At 47.5% G+C, this 25,662-nt stretch overlaps 1 protein-coding gene across 1 annotated transcript in view; it reads right to left on the bottom strand.

Annotated features, from left to right (window-relative positions):
• The window catches only part of bud13 (BUD13 homolog), a 37,521-nt gene that overhangs the window by 5,777 nt on the left and 6,082 nt on the right, over nucleotides 1–25,662 (bottom strand). Inside the window, exons 3-9 of the mRNA XM_072486327.1 lie at nucleotides 13,170–13,254; nucleotides 11,142–11,196; nucleotides 6,432–7,434; nucleotides 5,131–5,245; nucleotides 1,850–1,988; nucleotides 1,225–1,409; nucleotides 594–675 (exon numbers count right to left, since the gene is read on the bottom strand). Of these exons, the coding sequence (XP_072342428.1) occupies nucleotides 594–675; nucleotides 1,225–1,409; nucleotides 1,850–1,988; nucleotides 5,131–5,245; nucleotides 6,432–7,434; nucleotides 11,142–11,196; nucleotides 13,170–13,254 (1,664 nt within the window). The remainder of the gene's footprint in view (nucleotides 1–593; nucleotides 676–1,224; nucleotides 1,410–1,849; nucleotides 1,989–5,130; nucleotides 5,246–6,431; nucleotides 7,435–11,141; nucleotides 11,197–13,169; nucleotides 13,255–25,662) is intronic.

A 25,662-nucleotide genomic window follows, 5' to 3' on the forward strand; every position in this document is an offset into this window, starting at 1 on the left:
AGACTGGAGCAGGGATACAGTGTTCCTGATTGCCCTGTACAGACTGGAGCCGGGATACCGTGTTCCTGATTGCCCTGTACAGACTAGAGCTGGGATATGGTGTTCCTGATGGCCCTGTAGACTGGAGCTGGGATACAGTGTTCCTGATTGCCCTGTACAGACTGGAGCTGGGATACGGTGTTCCTGATTGCCCTGTACATACTGGAGCTGGGATACGGTGTTCCTGATGGCCCTGTACAGACTGGAGCAGGGATACCGTGTTCCTGATTGCCCTGTACAGACTGGAGCTGGGATACAGCGTTCCTGATGGCCCTGTACAGACTGGAGCTGGGATACGGTGTTCCTGATGCAGATCCCTTGCTATTTTGATCACTTCTGTAGCTCTTAACTGTTTTAATCATTATATTTGAAGTTAGAATTTTCCAGCTACATTGAGATCTTTCAGAAGCTGTTGATCCATTCAGCCAGCACTCCACAGATACTAGCCCTAAAGAGTCAAGCAACTTCTTTAATCAACTGTTAAGGAGCAATGCATTTATTTGTTCTAACTGCAAAGCATCATTGATTTTCAAATGTTAAAGTTGTACTTTTACCTGTCCACTCCATCCCAGCGATACCCAGGGTAAAGATTAAACCTATTGGGCGGTGGTGCGGGGCCGCTGTACACCGGCCTCTCTGTAAAGGCAAATAGACACAGTCAGCTCTTAGCCTGAAACAAATGTTCCTCAGTACCCGCGGACAGTACCGTCTCTAAACAGCCCCCTACCCCGCATTCTCGGATAGTACCATCTCTAAACAGCGCCGCCCCCCCCCCCCCGCATTCTCAGACAGTAGTATCTCTAAACACCCCCCACGCCCCCCCGGAAAGTACCATCTCTAAACACCCTCTCCGCATCATCAGACAGTACCATCTCTAAACACCCCCCGCATCCTCGGACAGTACCATCTCTAAACACCCCCGCGCATCCTCGGACAGTCCTCATCATTAAACCCCCCCCCCCACATCCTCGGATAGTACCATCTCTAGACACCCCCCCCCAAAAAAATCCAGACAGTACCATCTCTAAACACCCCCGTATCCTCCAACAGTACCAACTCTAAACCCATCCCCCCCTCCCTACATCCTCGGATAGTCCCATCTGTAAACTCTCCCGCATCTTCGGACAGTACCATGTCTGAACACCCCTAGTGCATTGGGACCCTTCGTTTCACGTTTAAACTCACCATTTTTATTTTTGGCCTCTTTTTCCTTCTTCTTCCTGATTAGCCCAGCCATGGGGTCTCCGTCTCTCTCTTTCTCACGGAGGAAGCGATCCAGGTCTTCATCATCAATATGTCGTGCAAGCGGTTTCTGCATCTCATGAAGAGCCTCCATGACATTCTTCCTCTGCTGTTCCTCCTGAGCCACCCTGAAACACAGATCGCCCAGAGAATCAGGGAAGCTGGAAAAACCACAACATGACAAAAGGAAGGAAAGATAGATTGAAGGAAAGGGGAGAGCAAGGAAGATAAACTGGGATAGGAACAGGGTAAAGGAAGAATAAAGGGAAAGGATGGGAGTGTGGGAGAGGAAAGAAGGAAATGTAGTTGAATAAAACGTGATTGTGTAGAGAAAAAATGAGAGGCGTAAATGGGATAAAATGTTCGAAAGAAGAATGATGGAGAGTGAGAAAAGAAAATGTTTACCGAAAGATAAATAGAGAGGAAGCCAAACTGGTGTAGTAAGGAATTGGAATGAACAAACTCCATGTGTTGCAGTGATGTCCAGGGTAACGGGTCTGTACCAGTTAAATCACAGCCTTACCACAGCCTCCCTGACCCACGAGCTGCCGATTATTCATCTTCTTACCCTTTGCCCCATTGGGAATATTTTTCTTGTTTTGCCGCTTTCTCTTCTTCCTTCTTTTTGTGCTCAATTCGCTCCTGGTCCAAGTCCCTCTTTTTTCCGGATTTATCTCGGAAAATAGTGGTGGCGTTTCTGGAATCATCTTTAAAAAAGGAGAAAGGTCTCAGCACCATCAGCTGGTAATCACTGCTCATTGTCTAAAACCCTCATTCGGAGGGAATTTCACATTTTCAGCCTTTGCAGCAGGGATGGGAGAAGACAGCAGGAGTGGGACAGCGCCGAGGGAAGTAGGAGGGACACGAGGGTCAGCCCAGGCTACTCCAGACACTTCCTAGTGAGGGAGGCAGCAGATGTCCACGGCTCCTCACTCGGAAAATCTCAAGAAGCACAAGGGGTCGGGTTTGTTCACATTTCTCCAGAGCAGAAACTGCAGTGTGAAAAGAATAATATAAAATCAGACACAACTCTGGGACTGACCAACTATCCTTCCAACAATGATGCTCCTTCTTGATTATCTCACTGGGGAAAATCCAAGCCTTTTTCCAGCAATCCTTTACGAAAAACCACATCTTCTCCTTCCTTTCAGACCACCCCATGACACACATTGTTCCTTCACAGGCATTGGCTTCAAGGTGAAACCTCATTTAACAAAGAAAAATTACAGCACAGGAACAGGCCCTTCGTCCCTCCAAGCCTGCGCCGATCCAGATCCTCTACCTAAAACTGTCACCTATTTTCTAAGGATCTGTATCCCTCTGCTCCCCGCCCATTCATGTATCTGTCTAGATACATCTTAAATGACGCTATCGTGCCCGCCTCTACCACCCCCGCCGGCAATACCCACCACCCTCTGCGTAAAGAACTTTCCACGCATATCTCCCTTAAACTTTTCCCCTCTCACCTTGAACTCGTGACCCCTAGTAATCGAGTCCCCCACTCTGGGAAAACGCTTCTTGCTATCCACCCTGTCCATACCTCTCATAATTTTGTAGACCTCAATGAGGTCCCCCCTCAACCTCCGTCTTTCTAATGAAAATAATCCTAATCTACTCAACCTCTCTTCATAGCTAGCACCCTCCATACCAGGCAACATCCTGGTGAACCTCCTCTGCACCCTCTCTAAAACATCCACATCCTTCTGGTAATGTGGCGACCAGAACTGCACGCAGTATTCCGAATGTGGCCTAGCCAAAGTCCTATACAACTGTAACATGACCTGCCGACTCTTGTACTCAATACCCCGTCCGATGAAGGAAAGCATGCCGTATGCCTTCTTGACCACTCTATCGACCTGCGCAGCCACCTTCAGGGTACAATTTAGCTGAACATTTAACCAAATTTCCCATAAAAGACATGATGGTTTTTTTCTTCACTCTCTGTGGCAAAGTGTGCGACCTCTAACAACAATGTGGGTACAGTAAGAGGTCTTACAACACCAGATTCAGCTGAGGATGGAGCTGTGTTCCGAAAGCTAGTGATTTGAAACAAACCTGTTGGACTTTAACCTGGTGTTGTAAGACATCTTACTGTGCTCACCCCAGTCCAATGCCGGTATCTCCACATCATAATAATCTGAGTGGAAACAACTTCTCTTCCACACACAGAATTATAGAATGCTTCCAGAACGGGGGCCATGCAGCTCTGCTACAGCAACTCAGTTCATCCCATTCCCACTCTTATCCCGAAGCCTGGAATTTGTTTTCTCTTCAGGTAATTATCCAATTATCTTTTGAAAGCCAGGATTGAATCTGCCTCCATCACACTCTCAGACACCGCATTCCAGATCCTAACCACTCGTTGTGTAAAAGGGTTTTTCTGATGTTACCGTTGATTCTTTTGCCAAACACCCCAACTTGTTCCACTCTGGTCCTCGTCCCTTACACCAATGGGGGCAGTTTCTCCCTATCCACTCTGTCCAGAGTGCTCATGATTTTAGACACCTCTATCAAATCTCCTCTCAACCCTCTCTCCTCTAAGGAGAACACCCCAACAGCTTCTCCAATCTATCCACTCACCCCGGAACCATTCTCCAGAATCATTTCTGCCTTCAACTCCTTCCCAAAGTGCTATGCCCAGAACTGGACATATTGCTTAGTGTGGGATAACCGCTTTGCTTTTGTACGCCTCTGTTTTTAAAACCCAGGATCCCGTTCATCACATTAACCACTTCCCAATCTGCCCGGCCTCTTAGTGCTGATTATAAATAAATGACCCCTCATCAGTGAGGCCCCAAGCAGAGCACAAACACTTTCTCCATTCACTATCTGATTGCTGCTTCAGTTTAAAATCCTTTGTTAAATCTCCTGGCATTGCTGAGCTCCTGAGAGAGAAGTCGCAGTGCGTCATGTCTCGCCAAGAATTGTGGATTTAAACCTCCAACATTCTGACCTCCCACAACTTGTTGTCCATTTGTATTGTGTGCACATTCCCGGTTATTCGTCATCCTCACTCTGCCACATTAAATTGTAGCTGCCAACTCGCAGACCATTCAACCAACTCGGCAGCACGGTAGCACAAGTGGACAGCACTGTGGCTCCACAGCGCCAGAGTCCCAGGTTCGATTCCCCACTGGGTCACTGTCCGTGAGGAGTCTGCACGTTCTTCCCGTGTGTGCGTGGGTTTCCTCCGGGTGCTCCGGTTTCCTCCCACAGTCCAAAGACGTGCAGATTAGGTGGATTGGCCGTGATAAATTGGCCTTAGTCTCTAAAAAGGTTAGGGGGGGTTATTGGGTTACGGAGATAGGGTGGAAGTGAGGGCTTAAGTGGGTCAGTACAGACTTGATGGGCCGAATGGCCGCCTTCTGCACTGTATGTTTTATGCTCAACTCCTGAACATTTCTCAATGTCTCGCAGACCTTAATTAATGCATCAGTCAGCATTGATTTTTTTAAACCTGCCTAGACCCCATTCATACAACTCCACAGAGAGTGTGAAACATGCTGGGCCCTTCCGTCTGGGGTAGGGCAGGGAGTGGTGATGAAATGATCAGGGGGAATATTACATTTAATAATACAGCTCGATCAGTCAAGGATTTTCTCTCGTCACCGGTACACTGACCCTTGCTAGTAAATGATGGGATTTGAACATTAGGTAAAGGCAGAATCAGGCTCTGTGCTGATGCCCTCCATGGTTAAATATCCAGCTGTGCTGATGCCCTCCATGGTTAAATATCCAGCTGTTACTGTTCAGCGTCAGGCATGAAGAATATGTTTTTAAACAGGGTACAGTGTGCATGCGCGCTGGGGAGTGGACAGTGCAGAGATTGCATCATGGTTACCCTCATACCTGCCACACGCTCGGCTGCTTTTTCTTTTTGCCTGCGGTCCTCTTTCTCTTTGCGGAGTATTTCTGTGGATATGAGGCCAGCCTGACCCCCTGACAGCATCTCCTTTCCTTGTGACTGAAACACAGTGAAATAAATTGTCAGTCCATCAAGATTTCTCAAACCAATTAGTGTTGATTTTAGCTTCCAAGTTATTAACATAAACAAGAAATTTGAATGAAATTGTGAGGCTAACGTGGCATAATCATAGCCCAGCAGATTTGATCTTAAATTCTTAGACCTTTTAGTCTGCAGTAAATACAGCACAGAATCAGGCCACTCACCCATTCCATTCATGGTGTTAACACCCCACACAAGCCTCCTCCTGCCCTCCATTGTTTCATCCTATCAACATGCATTTCTAATCCTTTCTCCCTCGTGTGTACCCAGCTTCTCCTTAAATGTTTATCTATACTGTTCACCTCAGCCACTCCGCGTGGGAGCGAAGCCCACATTCTCCACACTCTCTGGGTAAAAACGTTTCTCCTGAATTCCCCATTGAAGTTATTTGTGACTATCTGATATCCATGGCCACTAATTCTGCTCTCTCCTCAAATGCAAACATCTCTTTAGCGCCTTTGTCAAACCCTTTTATAATTTTAAAAGAAACTGTACTCCTCCATCTTCTCTTTTTGAAACAAAACAGCCCCAGCCTTTTCAATCGTTCAAAAGGCAATGCTAATTGTCCTGAACTTACTTCAGGCTGGACAACTTGTATCCATGCATCCCTGGCGCCTGCAGGGAATCAGGGAGAAATGGAGCATAAAAAATATTTGAAGTTTCACTCCCTATCCAAGAAGCCATTACCAATGAAGCACGGTGACATGGAAATTAGGGTCTGTGAGTCAGGTGAGGGAAGAGAACCAGGTATCGAAAGAATAGCACTTAGAAGAAGAAAGAAAAATAAACGCAGTACTCAATAAGAGCTTACAAGCTACCTAAACATCTGCCTTAGTCACCTACACAGACGCCATGGTCACTGAGCCAGATTCGAACATTTTGGATGCGGAAGATAAAAGAGCAGCTTCAAATCTCAAAACCAAGTAAACTATCCTCTCAACAAAACTGCGCCTCTACATGGCAGCTTTAACAGGATGAAACATCCCGAAGCACTTCACAGGAGGCACAATTCTCAGAATCCAAAGTCTGACTGAAGCCAGGGTTCAAATCTCTCCCTCCGAGAGCAGCGGTTTCCCTCATCATTCCTGTGAAGCCTCAACCCTCTTGCCAACCAGTAGACACCTTGCCAACTTGCTCCACTTACCTTTCTATTTGGACTAGAGTCCTGGCTGGCCCCTTTGCCCCTCGAAAGAGGTGTTCTCCGGGAAGGCAGTCTCTGCCGGGTGGGCGAGGATTCAGAGCTGCCCGAGCCGGGTTTATGGACTGAATCATGCGCCTCCGACTTCTTCCTCCATGCTGGTGATAGATCGGAGTCAGGAGAATGCTGACATCTTTGTGGGGGTGAAAGGTCAGAATCAGGGTCTTGGCGTCTCTGTGAAAGGTCAGGGGAATGATACCTTCTAGAAGGTATGTCTGTAGATCTGACACATTTCTCTGTGTTTTTAGCAAGTTTTTTTCTGGGAGGTGAACGGTCGTGAGAATCGCGGCGTCCCCTCCTGGGAGGTGAAAGGTTGGGAGAATTGCGACGTCCCCTCCTGGGAGGTGAAAGGTCAGGAGAATTGCGGCGCCCCCTCCTGGGAGGTGAAAGGTCAGGAGAATCGCGGCGTCCCCTCCTGGGAGGTGAAAGGTCAGGAGAATTGCGGCGTCCCCTCCTGGGAGGTGAAAGGTCGGGAGAATTGCGGTGTCCCCTCTTGGGAGGTGAAAGGTCAGGAGAATCACGGTGTCCCCTCCTGGGAGGTGAAAGGTCAGGAGAATCGCGGCGTCCCTTCCTGGGAGGTGAAAGGTCGGGAGAATCGCAGCGCCCCTTCCTGGGAGGTGAAAGGTCGGGAGAATCATGGCGTCCCTTCCTGGCAGGTGAAAGGTCGGGAGAATCATGGCGTCCCTTCCTGGCAGGTGAAAGGTCGGGAGAATCATGGCGTCCCTTCCTGGCAGGTGAAAGGTCAGGAGAATCATGGCGTCCCCTCCTGGCAGGTGAAAGGTCAGGAGAATCATGGCGGCCCCTCCTGGCAGGTGAAAGGTCAGGAGAATCATGGCGTCCCCTTCTGGCAGGTGAAAGGTCAGGTGAAACGGTTCTAATTTTTCTCTCAGGAAGCAGAGGGTGGCCTTCGACCTTTTTCCTTTGTGCAGATTCAGAACCTGGTATCAACCTACAGAAAAAAAAAAGCATGTCAGCAAATCAAGATACGGACACAGTTTAATAACTGCAAGACAGCAGTGCTTCTATTTTAGCTAGCCACACACACACTCCTCCATTATGTTCAGCTAGAAAGAGAGTGAAAGAAGTTACAAAGAATGAAATCAATACGGAAAAATCGACTGCAATGCACAAGTCAGGTTTGTCACCATTCTCGTCATTGGCACCTGTGCCTCCAGACCTCTGAACCCAATGTTCTGGAATTCTCTCCCTCAAAAACCTTTCCTTCTTCTTGAAGATGCTCTTTAAAACTTCTGTTTTTGACCAAGATTTTAAACACCTGCCCTTCTTTAGCCCAATGCCAACTTCTCTCTGAGCGACACTGTGAAGTGCCTCGAGATATTTTACCATGTTAAAGGCATTATATAAACGCACACCACCCAAAGGCTGGGAGCTTGTCAATCTGATATAGATCAACTCAGAAAGGTTCTCCACAGAACCAGGATGTACATCCACACACAGATACCAGATACAAACACAATAGGTCAATCACTCCAAACACAATTCATTCAAATATACACCTAATGGCCACCCGGCCCAGTCTCCATCAGCATGTATGCTCCCCCACCCCCTCATCTCGCCCGATCAGCATATCCTTCTAGTCCTTTCTCCCTCATGTGTTCATCTAGTTGCCCCTGAAAAACATTCACTGGATTATTCACTTCAACCACTCCCTGCGGTAGTGAGTTCCACATTCTCACCACCCTCTGGGTAAAGAATTTCTCCTGATTTCCAGATTGGATTGTCAGTGACCATCTCATATTGACGGCCCCGAGTTCTGGTCTGTCCCATAAGAGATGTTTCAACTTATCAAACCCCACACAGGAGCATTATCTAAAGGAAATGGAGTAAACAATAAGGCAACAGCTTCAAACACTAAATAGCCCAGGGTTTGGATGCTTCAGGAGGGATAGAGAGGGAGGCAAAAGGGGTGGAGGAGTTTGATTACTGGTCACAGATGATATCACAGCTGTGATTAAGGAGGGCACGATGGAGGATTCGAGCACTGAGGCAATATGGGTAGAGCTAAGAAATAGAAAGGGTGCAGTAACATTGTTGGGACTTTACTACAGGCCTCCCAAAAGCGAGCGTGAAGTAGAGGTACAAATATGTAGACAGATTATAGAAAAATGTAGGAGCAATAGGGTGGCCATGATGGGAGATTTTAACTTCCCCAACATTGAATGGGACTCATGTAGTGTTGGAGGCGTAGATGGAGCAGAATTTGTAAGGAGCATCCAGGAGAGTTTTTTAGAGCAGTATGTAAATAGTCCAACTCGGGAAGGGGCCATACTGGACCTGGTATTGGGGAATGATCCCGGCCAGGTGGTTAAAGTTTCAGTCGGTGATTACTTTCGGAATAGCACTCACAATTCTGTAAGTTTTAGAATACTCATGGACAAAGACGAGAGTGGTCCTAAAGGAAGAGTGCTAAATTGGGGAAAGGCCAAGTACAACAAAATTCGGCAGGAGCTAGGGAATGTGGATTGGGAGCAGCTGTTTAAGGGTAAATCTACATTTGAAATGTGGGAGTCTTTTAAGGAAAGGTTGATTAGAGTGCAGGACAGACATGTCCCTGTGAAAATGAGGGATAGAAATGGCAAGATTAGGGAACCATGGATGACGGGTGGAATTGTGAGACTAGCCAAGATGAAAAAGGAAGCATACATAAGATCTAGGCGACTTTAAACTGATGAAGCTTTGGAGGAATATCGGGAAAGTAGGACAAATCTCAAACGCGCAATAAAGAGGGCTAAAAGGGGTCATGAAATATCTTTGGCTAACAGGGTTAAGGAAAATCCCAAAGCCTTTTATTCGTATACAAGGAGCAAGAGGGTAACTAGAGAAAGGATTAGCCCACTCAAAGACAAAAGAGGGAATTCATGCGTGGAGTCAGAGGAAATGGGTGAGATTCTTAATGAGTACTTTGCATCGGTATTCACCAAGGAGAGGGACATGACGGATGTTGAGGCTAAGGATGGATGTTTAAATACTCTAGGTCAAGTCAGTATAAGGAAGGGGGAAGTTTTGGGTATTCTAAAATGTATTAAGGTGGACAAGTCCCCAGGTCCGGATGGGATCTATCCCAGGTTACTGAGGGAAGCGAGGGACGAAATAGCTGGGGCCTTAACAGATATCTTTGCAGCATCCTTGAGCACGGGTGAGGCCCTGGAGGACTGGAGAATTGCTAATGTTGTCCCTCTGTTTAAGAAGGGTAGCAGGGATAATCCAGGGAAATATAGACCTTTGAGCTTGACGTCAGTGGTAGGCAAACTGTTGGAGAAGATACTGAGGGAGAGGATCTATTCACATTTGGAAGAAAATAGTCTTATCAGTGATAGGCAGCATGGTTTTGTGCAGGGAAGGTCATGTCTTACAAACCTAATGGAATTCTTTTAGGAAGTGACAAAGTTAATTGATGAGGGAAGGGCTGGAGATGTCATATACATGGACTTCAGTAAGGCGTTTGATAAAGTTTCCCATGGCAGGTTGATGGAAAAAGTGAAGTCGTATGGGGTTCAGGGTGTACTAGCTAGATGGATAAAGAATTGGCTGGGCAACAGGAGACAGAGAGTAGTGGTGGAAGGGAGTGTCTCAAAATGGAGAAAGGTGACTAGTGGTGTTCCACAGGGATCCGTGCTCGGACTACTGTTGTTTGTGATATACATAAATGATCTGGACGAAGATATAGGTGGTCTGATTAGCAAGTTTGCAGATGATACCAGGATTGGTGGAGTTGCAGATAGCGAGGAGGACTGTCAGTGAATACAGCAAAATATAGATAGATTGGAGAGTTGGGCAGAGAAATGGCAGATGGAGTTCAATCCAGGCAAATGCGAGGTGATGCATTTTGGAAGATCCAATTCAAGAGCGGACTATACGGTCAATGGAAGAGTCCTGGGAAAAATTGATGTACAGAGCGATCTGGGAGTTCAGGTCCATTGTACCCTGAAGGTGGCAACGCAGGTCGATAGAGTGGTCAAGAGGCATACAGTATGCTTGCCTTCATCGGACGGGGTATTGAGTACAAGAGTCGGCAGGTCATGTTACAGTTGTGTAGGACTTTGGTTCGGCCACATTTGGAATACTGCGTGGCGTTCTGGTCGCCACATTACCAGAAGGATGTGGATGCTTTGGAGAGGGTGCAGAGGAGATTCACCAGGATGTTGCCTGGTATGGAGGGTGCTAGCTATGAAGAAAGGTTGAGTAGATTAGGATTGTTTTCATTGGAAAGACGGAGGTTGAGGGGGGACCTGATTGAGGTCTACAAAATTATGAGAGGTATGGACAGGGTGGATAGCAACAAGCTTTTTCCAAGAGTGGGGGTGTCAATTACAAGGGGTCACGATTTCAAGGTGAGAGGGGGAACGTTTAAGGGAGATGTGCGTGGAAAGTTTTTTTACGCAGAGGGTGGTGGGTGCCTGGAATGCTTTGCCAGCGGAGGTGGTAAAGGCGGGCACGATAGCATCATTTAAGATGCATCTAGACAGATATATGAACGGGCGGGGAACAGAGGGAAGTAGATCCTTCGAAAATAGGTGACAGGTTTAGATAAAGGATCTGGATCGGCGCAGGCTGGGAGGGCCAAAGGGCCTGTTCCTGTGCTGTAATTTTCTTTGTTAAACACAGACGATACAGCCACAGTTTTAAAGCACTTACCCATCTGAGCGTGTCTGGATAAATTGGCCGGATTCTTGGGAATCTTCTTTGTCATCTAAGTAAAAGTCACAAAGGTAATGATGATCACAATACCAAGAAACCGACTTGTGTTTTTAAATGAATCAAAGGAAAGTTAAAGAGAGCTGCAATTGCACAGGGTGTTGGTGAGCCCTCATCTGGAATATTCCTTAGAGTTTTGGTCTCCTTACCTAAAAAAGGATAACGTAACATTCAGTCCAAAGGGGTTCAATAAGCTAATTGCTGGGATGAGAAGGTTTGGCCTATCAAGAGAGACTAAATAGAGTGGGTAAAAGCAAATTCCTCTGGATGCTGGAATCTGAAACGAAAGAGAAAATGCTGGAAAATCTCAGCAAGTCTGGCAGCATCTGTAGGGAGAGAAAGAGAAATGTTAGCTCTTTTCTCTCCCTCTAAATAGAGTGGGTCTGTATTCCTCGGAGTTTAGAAGAGCGAGGGGTGACCATATCAAACATACAAGGTCCTGAGGGGGCTTGACATGGTAGATGATGAGATGTGGGAGAGTCTCGAACATGGGGACAGAGCGACAAGATAAATTTATTCTTGCAGAGTTGGTGAATCTCTGGAACTTTCTGTCCCGGAGGGAGGTACGGGCTGGATCATTAGAAGTATTTAAAGTAGAGGTGGATAAATATTTGACAGATCGAGGAATAGAGGGCTCTGGGAAATGGCACAGGAGTTGAGGCTGGCACGGATCAGGTGTGATCGTGTTGAATGGCGGGGTAGGCTTGAAGGGCCCGGGGCCTACTCCTGCTTCTATTTCTTGTGCTCGTGTGAGAAATTTAACTGTGGATGTATTCTGTCTATTTTGCTCGTGTAGTGGGAAGTACTAGTCTGATCCCAGCTAAGTGAATTGGAGTTCAACTTGTCCCAGTGCGAACTTGCACCTAAAGCACAACAAATTCCTGTAACAATATATAGCAGAAGGGACCCAGGTCTGAAACAGGTAAATACTGCTAACAGCTACTAACCCACACAGAGTAACATCTCCAGGCTGTGCCGTCTTAGCTAGTCACAGCAATGATGCTGCAACTGACCTCAAGTGTTCTAGTTGAGTTCCCTCTTCTAATTACTATCCAGTAACAGTGTTCCAGAGCCGTTTACAATCATTACTCCTGCCAACATCAGCCACCTGGGCTGGAAGAGTACAGGTAGAGACTGACCCTCAACCTCAGGAAGTGTCAGTACCTCCTGGAAGGATGGAGCAACAGTTGTACAAAGTCTTGGAATTCCCTCCCTGGCAGGGCTGTGACTGAACAAAGGCTGTGGCAGATCCAGAAGCAACTCACCATCGTCTCCTGAGCAACTTCGGATGGGCAACAAATTTCCAGTGATGCCCACATTCGATAAACAAATTAAAAACACAACCGGCACAGCCAACAGGGCACAGGAACTCTGCGGTTTTGGGGTTGGACTTGTAAACTTGACCCAAAGCCCTTACTGCACATGAGAATGTGAAATCAGTTAAAAAAAACAAGTGGCCAGGGAACCGCAGAAGCCCAACTGCCTAATGTCTTTCAGAAAGGAAAGTCTGCTGTTCGTATCCACTCTGGGGTGCCTCGCACATCTTCTCTACTCAGTTGTACCACATTCCATATGCCCACCCGATGCCTGTGTCTATGTATTTACATTGTGTATTTATGTACGTCCTATGTATTTTGTTCATCTATGAAATGATCTGTTGAACTGGACGCAGAACAATACTTTTCACTGTACCTTGGTACAGGTGACAATAAACAAATCCATATCCAATGTAACTTCAGGGTCACACCAGCATGGCTGACTCTGCACTGCCTGCTGAAGGAGCCCAGTCAGATGCTCAATATATCAAACTACTTACAGCAGTTCAAGAAGGCACCTTCTCAAGACAATGTGAGATGGACAACAGAGCGCTGCCCTGGCCAATGGCAACAAAAAGCTGCCAATTCAAATTCACCACAGGGCTGAAATGGGGTTCTTTTTAAAAAGCTGCTTCACAACTTTACTATTTACCTCCCAAAATCTTCCACTTGTTGCTGAATCGGAATTCTTCCATTTGTTGAATAATTTCAGGCCTTTCATCAATGAACTCTGCGACCTAAAGCAACAGGCTAGAGTCAACACAAAGTATAATACAACAACAATCTGCATTCATATAGCACTTTTAACATAGCAAAATGCCCCAGCAAATTTCACAGGAATGTTTTGACACCAAGCAGAGATATTAGGACAGATGACCAAAAACTTGGTCAAGAACGTAGGTTCGAAGGAATGTCTTAGAACATAGAACATAGAACGATACAGCGCAGTACAGGCCCTTCGGCCCACGATGTTGCACCGACATGGGAAGTCAAAAAACAAAAGCCATCTAACCTACACTATGCCATTATCATCCATATGCTTATCCAATAAACTTTTAAATGCCCTCAATGTTTGCGAGTTCACTACTATTGCAGGTAGGGTATTCCATGGCCTCACCACTCTTTGCGTAAAGAACCTACCTCGGACCTCTGTCCTATATCTATTACCCCTCAGTTTAAGGCTATGTCCCCTCGTGCTAGCCATTTCCATCCGCGGGAGAAGGCTCTCACTGTCCACCCTATCTAACCTTCTGATCATTTTGTATGCCTCTATCAAGTCTCCTCTTAACCTTCTTCTCTCTAACGAGAACAACCTCAAGTCCATCAGCCTTTCCTCATAAGATTTTCCCTCCATACCAGGCAACATCCTGGTAAATCTCCTCTGCACCCGTTCCAAAGCTTCCACGTCCTTCCTATAATGAGGTGACCAGAACTGTACGCAATACTCCAAATGCGGCCGTACCAGAGTTTTGTACAGCTGCAACATGACCTCATGACTCCGGCTCAATCCCTCTACCAATAAAGGCCAACACACCATAGGCCTTCTTCACATTTCCTTTTGAAAGAGGAAAGCAAGGTAGTGAGGTGGAGAGATTATAGTGAGGGAATCCCAGAGCTCGGGGCTCTGGTCAGCCAGCACAAGGGTGATGAGTGAGACCTGGTGTGAGGTAGCACAGGCAGCAGTGCTTTGGAGAACCTCGAGCTTGTGGCAGGTAGAACATGAGATACCAGCCAGGAGGTGCAATGAGGGTTTCACAGCTGAGACAGGTTGCTACAGAGGTGAGCAACAACACATTCACCTCCACAAGCCCAGGCTTTTACTCCTTAGGCAAGGAAACAGTGCCCAGCACACTTACCACTTCTTCCAACATTCCTTCATCATCTTTCTAATCACTTCCAATATCATCACGGCTAAAACCAGTGCCTTTTCTAATCTCAATCATCACTGCACTGTCACAAACAGCATATTATTATTATTATTATAGATCAATTGCCACAAGGCTTAGAAGTTCATAAAATATAGGAGCAGAATTATGCCATTCGACGCATTGAGTCTGCTCCACCATTCTACCATAGCTGATATGTTCCTCATCTGCTACCTACAATGTTACAGACCAAGAGCTGGATTGCGAAATCAGCCAGAGCATCTCCTCCCTGTAACACATGACCTAGGAGCGGGAATCGGCAATTTAGCCTCCCGAGGCTAACACCCTCAATGTGATCATGGCTGATCACACCCTGGCCTCAACTCCACCGTCCTGCCCGTTCTCCAGAACCCTTCAACCCATTACCAATTAAAAATCTGTCTAACTCCTTAAATTTACTCACTGTCCCAGCATCCACCACACTCTGGGGTAGCGAATTCCACAGATTCACAACCCTTTGGGAGAAGTAGTTTCTCCTCAACTCTGTTTTAAATTTATCTGGGGGTGCAGGTTGCCCGGGAGTGGGGGAGGCTTCGCAGGTACAACATCTCTAGTTTGGTGGGGAGAGTGAAAGCCGATCTGGCAAGGTGGGATGGTCTCCCTCGGTCACTGGCGGGTCGGGTACAGGCGGTTAAAATGAATGTGCTGCCGCGATTTCTGTTTATTTTTCAATGACTACTGATTTTCCTGCCAAAGGCTTTTTTCAGGTAGATTGAGGGAAGGATTACCTCGTTCATATGTGGAGGGAAGGTGGCTAGAGTGAGAAAGGTGCTGCTACAGAGGGGAAGGCAGGCAGGGGGTTTTGGTCTCCCGAACCTGATGTTTTACTACTGGGCGGCGAATGTGGAAAAGGTGCAGAGCTGGGTCAGAGGGGTTGATTCCCAGTGGGTCAGAATGGAGGAGAGTTTGTGCAGGGGGTCAGGACTGAAAACACTAGCAACAGTGCCGCTCCCGCTAGCTCCAGGGAAATACTCAGGGAGTCAGGTAATAATAGCTTCATTGAAAATTTGGAGGCAGTTTTGCCAACACTTCGGGTTGGGGGCAGGGTCAAGGGAAATGCCGATTCGGGAGAACCACAGATTTGAGCCAGGGAGGTGGGATGGAAATTTTCAGAAATGGGAGGAGAAGGGGATTAAGACGCTAAAAGATTTGTTTCTTCGGGGACGGTTTGCAGGATTGAAGGAGCTGGAAGCGAAGTATGGGCTGGAGCAGGGGGAAATGTTTACATACACGCGGGTTCGAGATTTTGCCAGAAAGGTGATACAGAGCTTCACGGAGGAACCGGCCTCCACATTGCTGGAGGAGGTGCTGACGACAAGGGGACTGGAGATGGGGGCAGTGTCAGCGGTGTACGGAGCTATTTTGGAAGAGGATAAGGCACCACTGGAAGGGATCAAAGCAAAGTGGGAGGAAGAGTTGGTAGAGGTTATAGAGTAGTAGAGGGGGTCTGGCGTGAGGTGCTCCAGAGAGTAAATGCCTCCACCTCATGTGCGAGGTTGGGGCTGATACAGCTGAAGGTGGTATACAGAGCACACCTCACGAGGGCGAGAATGAGACGATTCTTTGAAGGAGTAGAAGATGTGTGTGAGCGTTGCGGGGGGGGGCGCGCGCTAATCACGTTCATATGTTTTGATCCTGTCCTAAGCTAGAGGATTACTGGAAGAAGGTTTTTAGGGTAATTTCCAAGGTGGTGCGTGTGAAACTGGACCCGGATACCCGGGAGGCCATATTCGGGGTGTCGGACCAGCCAGGGTTGGAAACGGGCGCGGAGGAAGATGTCGTAGCCTTCGCCTCGTTGATCGCCCGAAGGCGGATCCTGCTGGGATGGAGAGCAGCCTCTCCACCCTGGCGTGGTGGGGGGACCTGTTAAGGTTAAGTTTGAACTGAGGGGAAGGACGGAGGGGTTCTACAAGTCATGGGAATTATTCATTATGCACTTTCAACAACTGGATAACATCGAACATTAGTTGGGTGGGAGGGTTGGGGGGGCTGTGTGTATTAAGGATGACTCTGGGTAATCCCCGATTCCCTTTTGTCATTTGTTTATGTAAACATGCGGGCTAATGTTTGGTGTTTGGTGGGAGGATGGGATCGTTGTTATTGTTATGGGGATTGACATATTTGTTGCTGATTATTGTTTATTGTTGGTGGGTGTAAATTTGGGAGAAAATGTGAAAAAGGAAGAGAATAAAAATATTTTAAAAAAAATAACTTTTAAATTTGCTACCTCTTATTGTAACATTATGACCTCTCGTTTTAGAATGCCCCACAAGAGGAAACATCAGCTCCACGTCTACTTTATCCATACCTTTTAGCATCATCTATACCTCAATTAAGTCTCCCCTCACTCTTCTAGAGAGTATCGGCCTAAACTGTTCAATCTCTGATCAAATGACAAAGCTGTCGTGAACCTCCATTGAACTGCCTCCAATGCCACTTCCTCTTTCCTCAAACCAGGGGACCAAAGCCTTGCACAGTACTCCAGGTACGGTCTTACCACTGCCTTGTATAATTGAAACAACATTTCCTTACCTTTATGCTCTATTCCTTTTGCTATAAATGCCAACATTCCATTTGCTTTCATTATCTGCTGCACCTGCATGCTCGTTTTCCGCGACTCTTACACGAGGACACCCAAATCCCTGTGCATCGGAGCACCCCAAAGTCTCTCTCCATTTAGATAATAAGTTGCCTTTCCATTTTCCCGACCAAAATGTATGACCTCACACTTATTCACGTTAAACTCCATCTGCCACATTTTGGCCCACTCTCCTAACCTATCTATATCCATTTGTCAGGTTCTTATTTCCTCATTGCAACTTACTGTCCCACCTATTATTGTGTCATCTGCGAATTTGGCTATAGAACCTTCTATCCGTGTAGCCAAGTCGTTCATATAGATTGTAAATAGCTGGGGCCCAAGGACCGAACCCTGTGGTACCTCACTAGTTACATCTTGCCATCCAGAAAAAAAAACATTTATCCCGACTCTCTATCTCCTGTCAGTCAGTCAATCTTCTATACAAGCTAATAAGTTACACCTAATCCCACGTGATCTCACCTTGTGAATTAACCTTCTGTGTGGCACCTTATCAAATGGATTCAGTGATTGAATCCAGAACAGACAGGAGCTAGGGTTACATAGAGGATGAGGGAAATGGGCCCTGGTCTATATAGGAACAGGAGTGGGTTATTCAGCTCCCCCTGCCTGTTCCGCCATTCAAAGAGATCACGGCTGATCTGTGACCTAGCTCCATACTCCTGCCGTGGGCCCATAACCCTAAATATCTTTGCTTAACAAAAATCTCTCTATCTCAGATTTAAAATTAACAATTGATCCAGCTTGAACTGCTGTTTGTGGGAGACAGTTCCAAACCTCTACCACCCTTTGAGTGAAGAAGTTCTTTCTAACATCTCTCCTGAACGGTCTGGCCCTAATTTTTAGACTATGTCCCTAGTTCTAGAATCTCCAGTAGTTTATCTTTATCTACCCTGTCTTTTCCTGTTAATATCTTGGAAGACTTTGTTCAGATCACCCCTTAGCCTTCTGAATTCTAAAGAAAACAGGCCTAATTTACGTAACCTCTCCTCGTAACTTAGATTCCATAGAATCCCAACAGTGCCGGAGGTGAGCATTCGGCCCATCGAGTCTGTCCAGCCCTGCAACAAAAGTCCTCTTCTGGAATGTCCAGCCTGGAACTCAACTGTAACGTGGGGTTGATTGCCCACTCCTGTTTACACAAAAGACAAGAGCTATGCCATCCATATGCACCTCGCCTTCCACTGACAGACAAATGGATCATCAGACTCGGTAATGGGATAAGGACTTATCCATTAAGGTTGTCCCGAATGACAATGGATTTCAAGTTAATCACCTTTTGCATTCCTTAACAAGTTTAATTCTGAATGAGACCATGTGACTCAGCAAGGTGTGGGTATATCCCTTTGATTCTCCTGCAATCTTTTTTTCTTTTCAGTCTGTTTAACCCCTAAATTGTCTTCTGCATATTGGAGAACATTTCTCGTCCAACGTTCCTAATATCCCCTATCATGACACTGGCCCTATTACACACTCTCAGGACAGGTACAGCATGGGGTTAGATACAGAGTAAAGCTCCCTCTACACTGTCCCCATCAAACACTCCCAGGACAGGTACAGCACGGGGTTAGATACAGAGTAAAGCTCCCTCTACACTGTCCCCATCAAACACTCCCAGGACAGGTACAGCACGGGGTTAGATACAGAGTAAAGCTCCCTCTACACTGTCCCCATCAAACACTCCCAGGACAGGTACAGCACGGGGTTAGATACTGAGTAAAGCTCCCTCAACACTGTCCCCATCAAACACTCTCAGGACAGGTACAGCACGGGGTTAGATACAGAGTAAAGCTCCCTCTACATTGTCCCCATCAAACACTCCCAGGACAGGTACAGCACGGGGTTAGATACAGAGTAAAGCTCCCTCTACATTGTCCCCATCAAACACTCCCAGGACAGGTACAGCACGGGGTTAGATACAGAGTAAAGCTCCCTCTACACTGTCCCCATCAAATACTCCCAGGCCAGGTACAGCACGGGGTTAGATACAGAGTAAAGCTCCCTCTACACTGTCCCCATCAAACACTCCCAGGACAGGTACAGCATGGGGTTAGATACAGAGTAAAGCTCCCTCTACACTGTCCCCATCAAACACTCCCAGGACAGGTACAGCACGGGGTTAGATACTGAGTAAAGCTCCCTCAACACTGTCCCCATCAAACACTCTCAGGACAGGTACAGCATGGGGTTAGATACAGAGTAAAGCTCCCTCTACATTGTCCCCATCAAACACTCCCAGGACAGGTACAGCACGGGGTTAGATACAGAGTAAAGCTCCCTCTACATTGTCCCCATCAAACACTCCCGGGACAGGTACAGCACGGGGTTAGATACAGAGTAAAGCTCCCTCTACACTGTCCCCATCAAACACTCCCAGGACAGGTACAGCACGGGGTTAGATACAGAGTAAAGCTCCCTCTACACTGTCCCCATCAAACACTCCCAGGACAGGTACAGCACGGGGTTAGATACTGAGTAAAGCTCCCTCAACACTGTCCCCATCAAACACTCTCAGGACAGGTACAGCACGGGGTTAGATACAGAGTAAAGCTCCCTCTACATTGTCCCCATCAAACACTCCCAGGACAGGTACAGCACGGGGTTAGATACAGAGTAAAGCTCCCTCTACATTGTCCCCATCAAACACTCCCAGGACAGGTACAGCACGGGGTTAGATACAGAGTAAAGCTCCCTCTACACTGTCCCCATCAAATACTCCCAGGCCAGGTACAGCACGGGGTTAGATACAGAGTAAAGCTCCCTCTACACTGTCCCCATCAAACACTCCCAGGACAGGTACAGCATGGGGTTAGATACAGAGTAAAGCTCCCTCTACACTGTCCCCATCAAACACTCCCAGGACAGGTACAGCACGGGGTTAGATACTGAGTAAAGCTCCCTCAACACTGTCCCCATCAAACACTCTCAGGACAGGTACAGCATGGGGTTAGATACAGAGTAAAGCTCCCTCTACATTGTCCCCATCAAACACTCCCAGGACAGGTACAGCACGGGGTTAGATACAGAGTAAAGCTCCCTCTACATTGTCCCCATCAAACACTCCCAGGACAGGTACAGCACGGGGTTAGATACAGAGTAAAGCTCCCTCTACACTGTCCCCATCAAATACTCCCAGGCCAGGTACAGCACGGGGTTAGATACAGAGTAAAGCTCCCTCTACATTGTCCCCATCAAACACTCCCAGGACAGGTACAGCACGGGGTTAGATACAGAGTAAAGCTCCCTCTACATTGTCCCCATCAAACACTCCCAGGACAGGTACAGCACGGGGTTAGATACAGAGTAAAGCTCCCTCTACACTGTCCCCATCAAATACTCCCAGGCCAGGTGCAGCACGGGGTTAGATACAGAGTAAAGCTCCCTCTGCACTGTCCCCATCAAACAATCCCAAGATCAAAAAGATCTTGGTTGGAAGTTAGAGGGATGGCAGGGAAGGGAGTGCAATGTTCCTCCTGCAGGATGTTTGAGGTGAGGGATGCAGTTAGTGTCCCTGCTGATTTTACCTGCAGGAAGTGCAGCCATCTCCAGCTCCTCCAAGACCGAGTTAGGGAAGTGGAGTTGGAGTTGGAAGAACTTCGGATCATTCGGGAGGCAGAGTGGGTCATAGAGAGCAGCTTCAGGGAATTAGTTACACCAAAGATTGGAGATAGATGGGTAACTGTAAGAGGGACTGGGAAGAAGCAGTCAGTGCAGGGACCCCCTGCGGTCGTTCCCCTGAGTAACAAGTATACCGCTTTGGATACTTGTGGTGGGCCTCTGGCACGGAGTCTGTCCCTGTTGCTCAGAAGGGAAGGGGGGAGAGGAGCAGAGCATTAGTAATTGGGGACTCGATAGTCAGGGGCACAGATAGGAGATTTTGTGGGAGCGAGAGAGACTCACGTTTGGTATGTTGCCTCCCAGGTGCAAGGGTACGTGATGTCTCTGATCGTGTTTTCCGGGTCCTTAAGGGGGAGGGGGAGCAGCCCCAAGTCGTGGTCCACATTGGCAGTAACGACATAGGTAGGAAAGGGGACAAGGATGTCAGGCAGGCTTTCAGGGAGCTAGGATGGAAGCTCAGAACGAGAACAAACAGAGTTGTTATCTCTGGGTTGTTGCCCGTGCCACGTGATAATGAGATGAGGAATAGGGAGAGAGAGCAATTAAACATGTGGCTACAGGGATGGTGCAGGCGGGAGGGATTCAGATTTCTGGATAACAGGGGCTCTTTCTGGGGAAGGTGGGACCTCTACAGACAGGATGGTCTACATCTGAACCTGAGGGGCACAAATATCCTGGGGGGGGGGGGGAGATTTGTTAGTGCTCTTTGGGGGGGTTTAAACTAATGCAGCAGGGGCGTGGGAACCTGGATTGTAGTTTTGGGGTACGGGAGATTGAGAGTATAAAGGTCAGGAGCACAGATTTGACTTCGCAGGAGGGGGCCAGTGTTCAGGTAGGTGGTTTGAAGTGTGTCTACTTCAATGCCAGGAGTATACAAAATAAGGTAGGGGAACTGGCAGCATGGGTTGGTACCTGGGACTTCGATGTTGTGGCCATTTCGGAGACATGGATAGAGCAGGGACAGGAATGGTTGTTGCAGGTTCCGGGGTTTAGTTGTTTTAGTGAACTCAGAGAAGGAGGCAAAAGAGAGGGAGGTGTGGCGCTGCTAGTCAAAAACAGTGTTACGGTGGTGGAGAGGATGCTAGATGGGGACTCTTCTTCCGAGGTAGTATGGGCTGAGGTTAGAAACAGGAAAGGAGAGGTCACCCTGTTGGGAGTTTTCTATAGGCCTCCAAATAGTTCTAGGGATGTAGAGGAAAGGATGGCGAAGATGATTCTGGATAAGAGCGAAAGTAACAGGGTAGTTATTATGGGAGACTTTAACTTTCCAAATATTGACTGGAAAAGATATAGTTCGAGTACATTAGATGGGTCGTTTTTTGTACAGTGTGTGCAGGAGGGTTTCCTGACACAATATGTTGACAGGCCAACAAGAGGAGAGGCCACATTGGATTTGGTTTTGGGTAATGAACCAGGCCAGGTGTTAGATTGGGAGGTAGGTGAGCACTTTGGGGACAGTGACCACAATTCGGTGACATTTACGTTAGTGATGGAAAGGGATAAGTATACCCCGCAGGGCAAGAGTTATAGCTGGGGTAAGGGCAATTATGATGCCATTAGACATGACTTGGGAGGGGTAGGTTGGAGAAGTAGGCTGCAAGTGTTGGGCACACTGGATATGTGGAGCTTGTTCAAGGAACAGCTACTGCGTGTTCTTGATAAGTACGTACCGGTCAGGCAGGGAGGAAGGCGTCGAGCGAGGGAACCGTGGTTTACCAAAGAAGTGGAATCTCTTGTTAAGAGGAAGAAGGAGGCCTATGTGAAGATGAGGTGTGAAGTTTCAGTTGGGGCGCATGATAGTTACAAGGTAGCGAGGAAGGATCTAAAGAGAGAGCTAAGACGAGCAAGGAGGGGACATGAGAAGTATTTGGCAGGTAGGATCAAGGAAAACCCAAAAGCTTTCTATAGGTATGTCAGGAATAAAAGAATGACTAGGGTAAGAGTAGGGCCAGTCAGGGACAGGGATGGGACGTTGCGTGTGGAGTCTGAAGAGATAGGCGAGATACTAAATGAATATTTTTCGTCAGTATTCACTCAGGAAAAAGAGAATGTTGTGGAGGAGAATGCGGAGACCCAGGCTATTAGAATAGATGGCATTGAAGTACGTAGGGAAGTGGTGTTGGCAATTCTGGACAGGCTGAAAATAGATAAGTCCCCGGGGCCCGATGGGATTTATCCTAGGATTCTCTGGGAAGCCAGGGAAGAGATTGCTGAGCCTCTGGCTTTGATTTTTATGTCATCATTGGCTACAGGAATAGTGCCAGAGGACTGGAGGATAGCAAATGTGGTTCCTTTGTTCAAGAAGGGGAGTAGAGACAACCCCGGCAACTATAGACCGGTGAGCCTCACGTCTGTTGTGGGTAAAGTCTTGGAGGGGATTATAAGAGACAAGATTTATAATCATCTAGATAGGAATAATATGATTAGGGATAGTCAGCATGGCTTTGTGAAGGGTAGGTCATGCCTCACAAACCTTATCGAGTTCTTTGAGAAGGTGACTGAACAGGTAGACGAGGGTAGAGCAGTTGATGTGGTGTATATGGATTTCAGTAAAGCGTTTGATACGGTTCCCCACGGTAGGCTATTGCAGAAAATACGGAGGCTGGGGATTGAGGGTGATTTAGAGATGTGGATCAGAAATTGGCTAGCTGAAAGAAGACAGAGGGTGGTGGTTGATGGGAAATGTTCAGAATGGAGTTCAGTTACAAGTGGCGTACCACAAGGATCTGTTCTGGGGCCGTTGCTGTTTGTCATTTTTATCAATGACCTAGAGGAGGGCGCAGAAGGGTGGGTGAGTAAATTTGCAGACGACACTAAAGTCGGTGGTGTTGTCGACAGTGCGGAAGGATGTTGCAGGTTACAGAGGGACATAGATAAGCTGCAGAGCTGGGCTGAGAGGTGGCAAATGGAGTTTAATGTAGAGAAGTGTGAGGTGATTCACTTTGGAAGGAATAACAGGAATGCGGAATATTTGGCTAATGGTAAAATTCTTGGAAGTGTGGATGAGCAGAGGGATCTCGGTGTCCATGTACATAGATCCCTGAAAGTTGCCACCCAGGTTGATAGGGTTGTGAAGAAGGCCTGTGGAGTATTGGCCTTTATTGGTAGAGGGATTGAGTTCCGGAGTCATGAGGTCATGTTGCAGCTGTACAAAACTCTGGTACGGCCGTATTTGGAGTATTGCATACAGTTCTGGTCACTTCATTATAGGAAGGATGTGGAAGCTTTGGAACGGGTGCAGAGGAGATTTACCAGGATGTTGCCTGGTATGGAGGGATAATCTTATGAGGAAAGGCTGATGGACTTGAGGTTGTTTTCGTTAGAGAGAAGAAGGTTAAGAGGAGACTTAATAGAGGCATACAAAATGATCAGGGGGTTAGATAGGGTGGACAGTAAGAGCCTTCTCCCGCAGATGGAAATGGCTAGCACGAGGGGACATAGCCTTAAACTGAGGGGTAATAGATATAGGACAGAGGTCAGAGGTAGGTTCTTTACGCAAAGAGTGGTGAGGCCGTGGAATGCCCTAACTGCAACAGTAGTGAACTCGCCAACATTGAGGGCATTTAAAAGTTTATTGGATAAACATATGGATGATAATGGCATAGTGTAGGTTAGATGGCTTTTGTTTTTTTGACTTCCCATGTCGGTGCAACATCGTGGGCCGAAGGGCCTGTACTGCACTGTCTCGTTGTATGTTCTATGTAAACACTCCCAGGACAGGTACAGCACGGGGTTAGATACAGAGTAAAGCTCCCTCTACACTGTCCCCATCAAACACTCCCAGGACAGGTACAGCACGGGGTTAGATACAGAGTAAAGCTCCCTCTACACTGTCCCATCAAACACTCCCAGGACAGTACAGCACGGGGTTAGATACAGAGTAAAGCTCCCTCTACACTGTCCCCATCAAACACTCCCAGGACAGGTACAGCACGGGGTTAGATACAGAGTAAAGCTCCCTCTACACTGTCCCCATCAAACACTCCCAGGACAGGTACAGCACGGGGTTAGATACAGAGTAAAGCCCCCTCTACACTGTCCCCATCAATCACTCCCAGGACAGGTACAGCACGGGGTTAGATACAGAGTAAAGCTCCCTCTACACTGTCCCCATCAAACACTCCCAGGACAGGTACAGCACGGGGTTAGATACAGAGTAAAGCTCCCTCTACACTGTCCCCATCAAACACTCCCAGGACAGGTACAGCACGGGGTTAGCTACAGAGTAAAGCTCCCTCTACACTGTCCCCATCAAACACTCCCAGGACAGGTACAGCACGGGGTTAGCTACAGAGTAAAGCTCCCTCTACACTGTCCCCATCAAACACTACCAGGACAGGTACAGCGCGGGGCTGGATACAGAGTAAAGCTCCCTCTACACTGTCCCCATCAAACACTCCCAGGACAGGTACAGCACGGGGTTAGATACAGAGTAAAGCTCCCTCCACACTGTCCCCATCAATCACTCCCAGGACAGGTACGGCGCGGGGTTGGATACAGGGTAAAGTGATGAGTTTTACAGCACGGAAAGAGGCCCTTTGGCCCATCATGTCTGTGCTGACCATCAAGCCCCTAACTATTCAAATCCCATTTTCCAGCACCTGGTGCATTGCCTTTCTGCTGTGGTATTTCAAGTACTCATCTAAATGCTTCTTAAAAGCTATGAGGGTTTCCACCTCAACCTCCCTTTCAGGCAGTCCGTCCCAGATTCCAACCACCCTCCGGGTGACAAAGCTTTTCCTCACATCTCCTCTAAACCTCCTGCCCAGTACCTTCAATCTGTGCCCCCTGGTTATTGACCCCTCCCCGAAGGGGACAGGTGCCTCCCTATCCACATCCCTCAATTTTGTACAGCTCAGTCAGGTCCCTCCTCAGCCTTCTCCGCTCCAAGGAAAACAACTCCAGCCGAACCAGTCTCTCTTGATGGCTGAAACGATCCAGCCCAGGCAACATAGGCTTTCATAGAATTTACAGTGCAGAAGGAGGCCATTCGGCCCATCGAG

Source organism: Scyliorhinus torazame, chromosome 21 (genome assembly GCF_047496885.1).
Source record: "Scyliorhinus torazame isolate Kashiwa2021f chromosome 21, sScyTor2.1, whole genome shotgun sequence".
In the NCBI taxonomy this organism is placed as follows: Eukaryota; Metazoa; Chordata; class Chondrichthyes; order Carcharhiniformes; family Scyliorhinidae; genus Scyliorhinus; species Scyliorhinus torazame.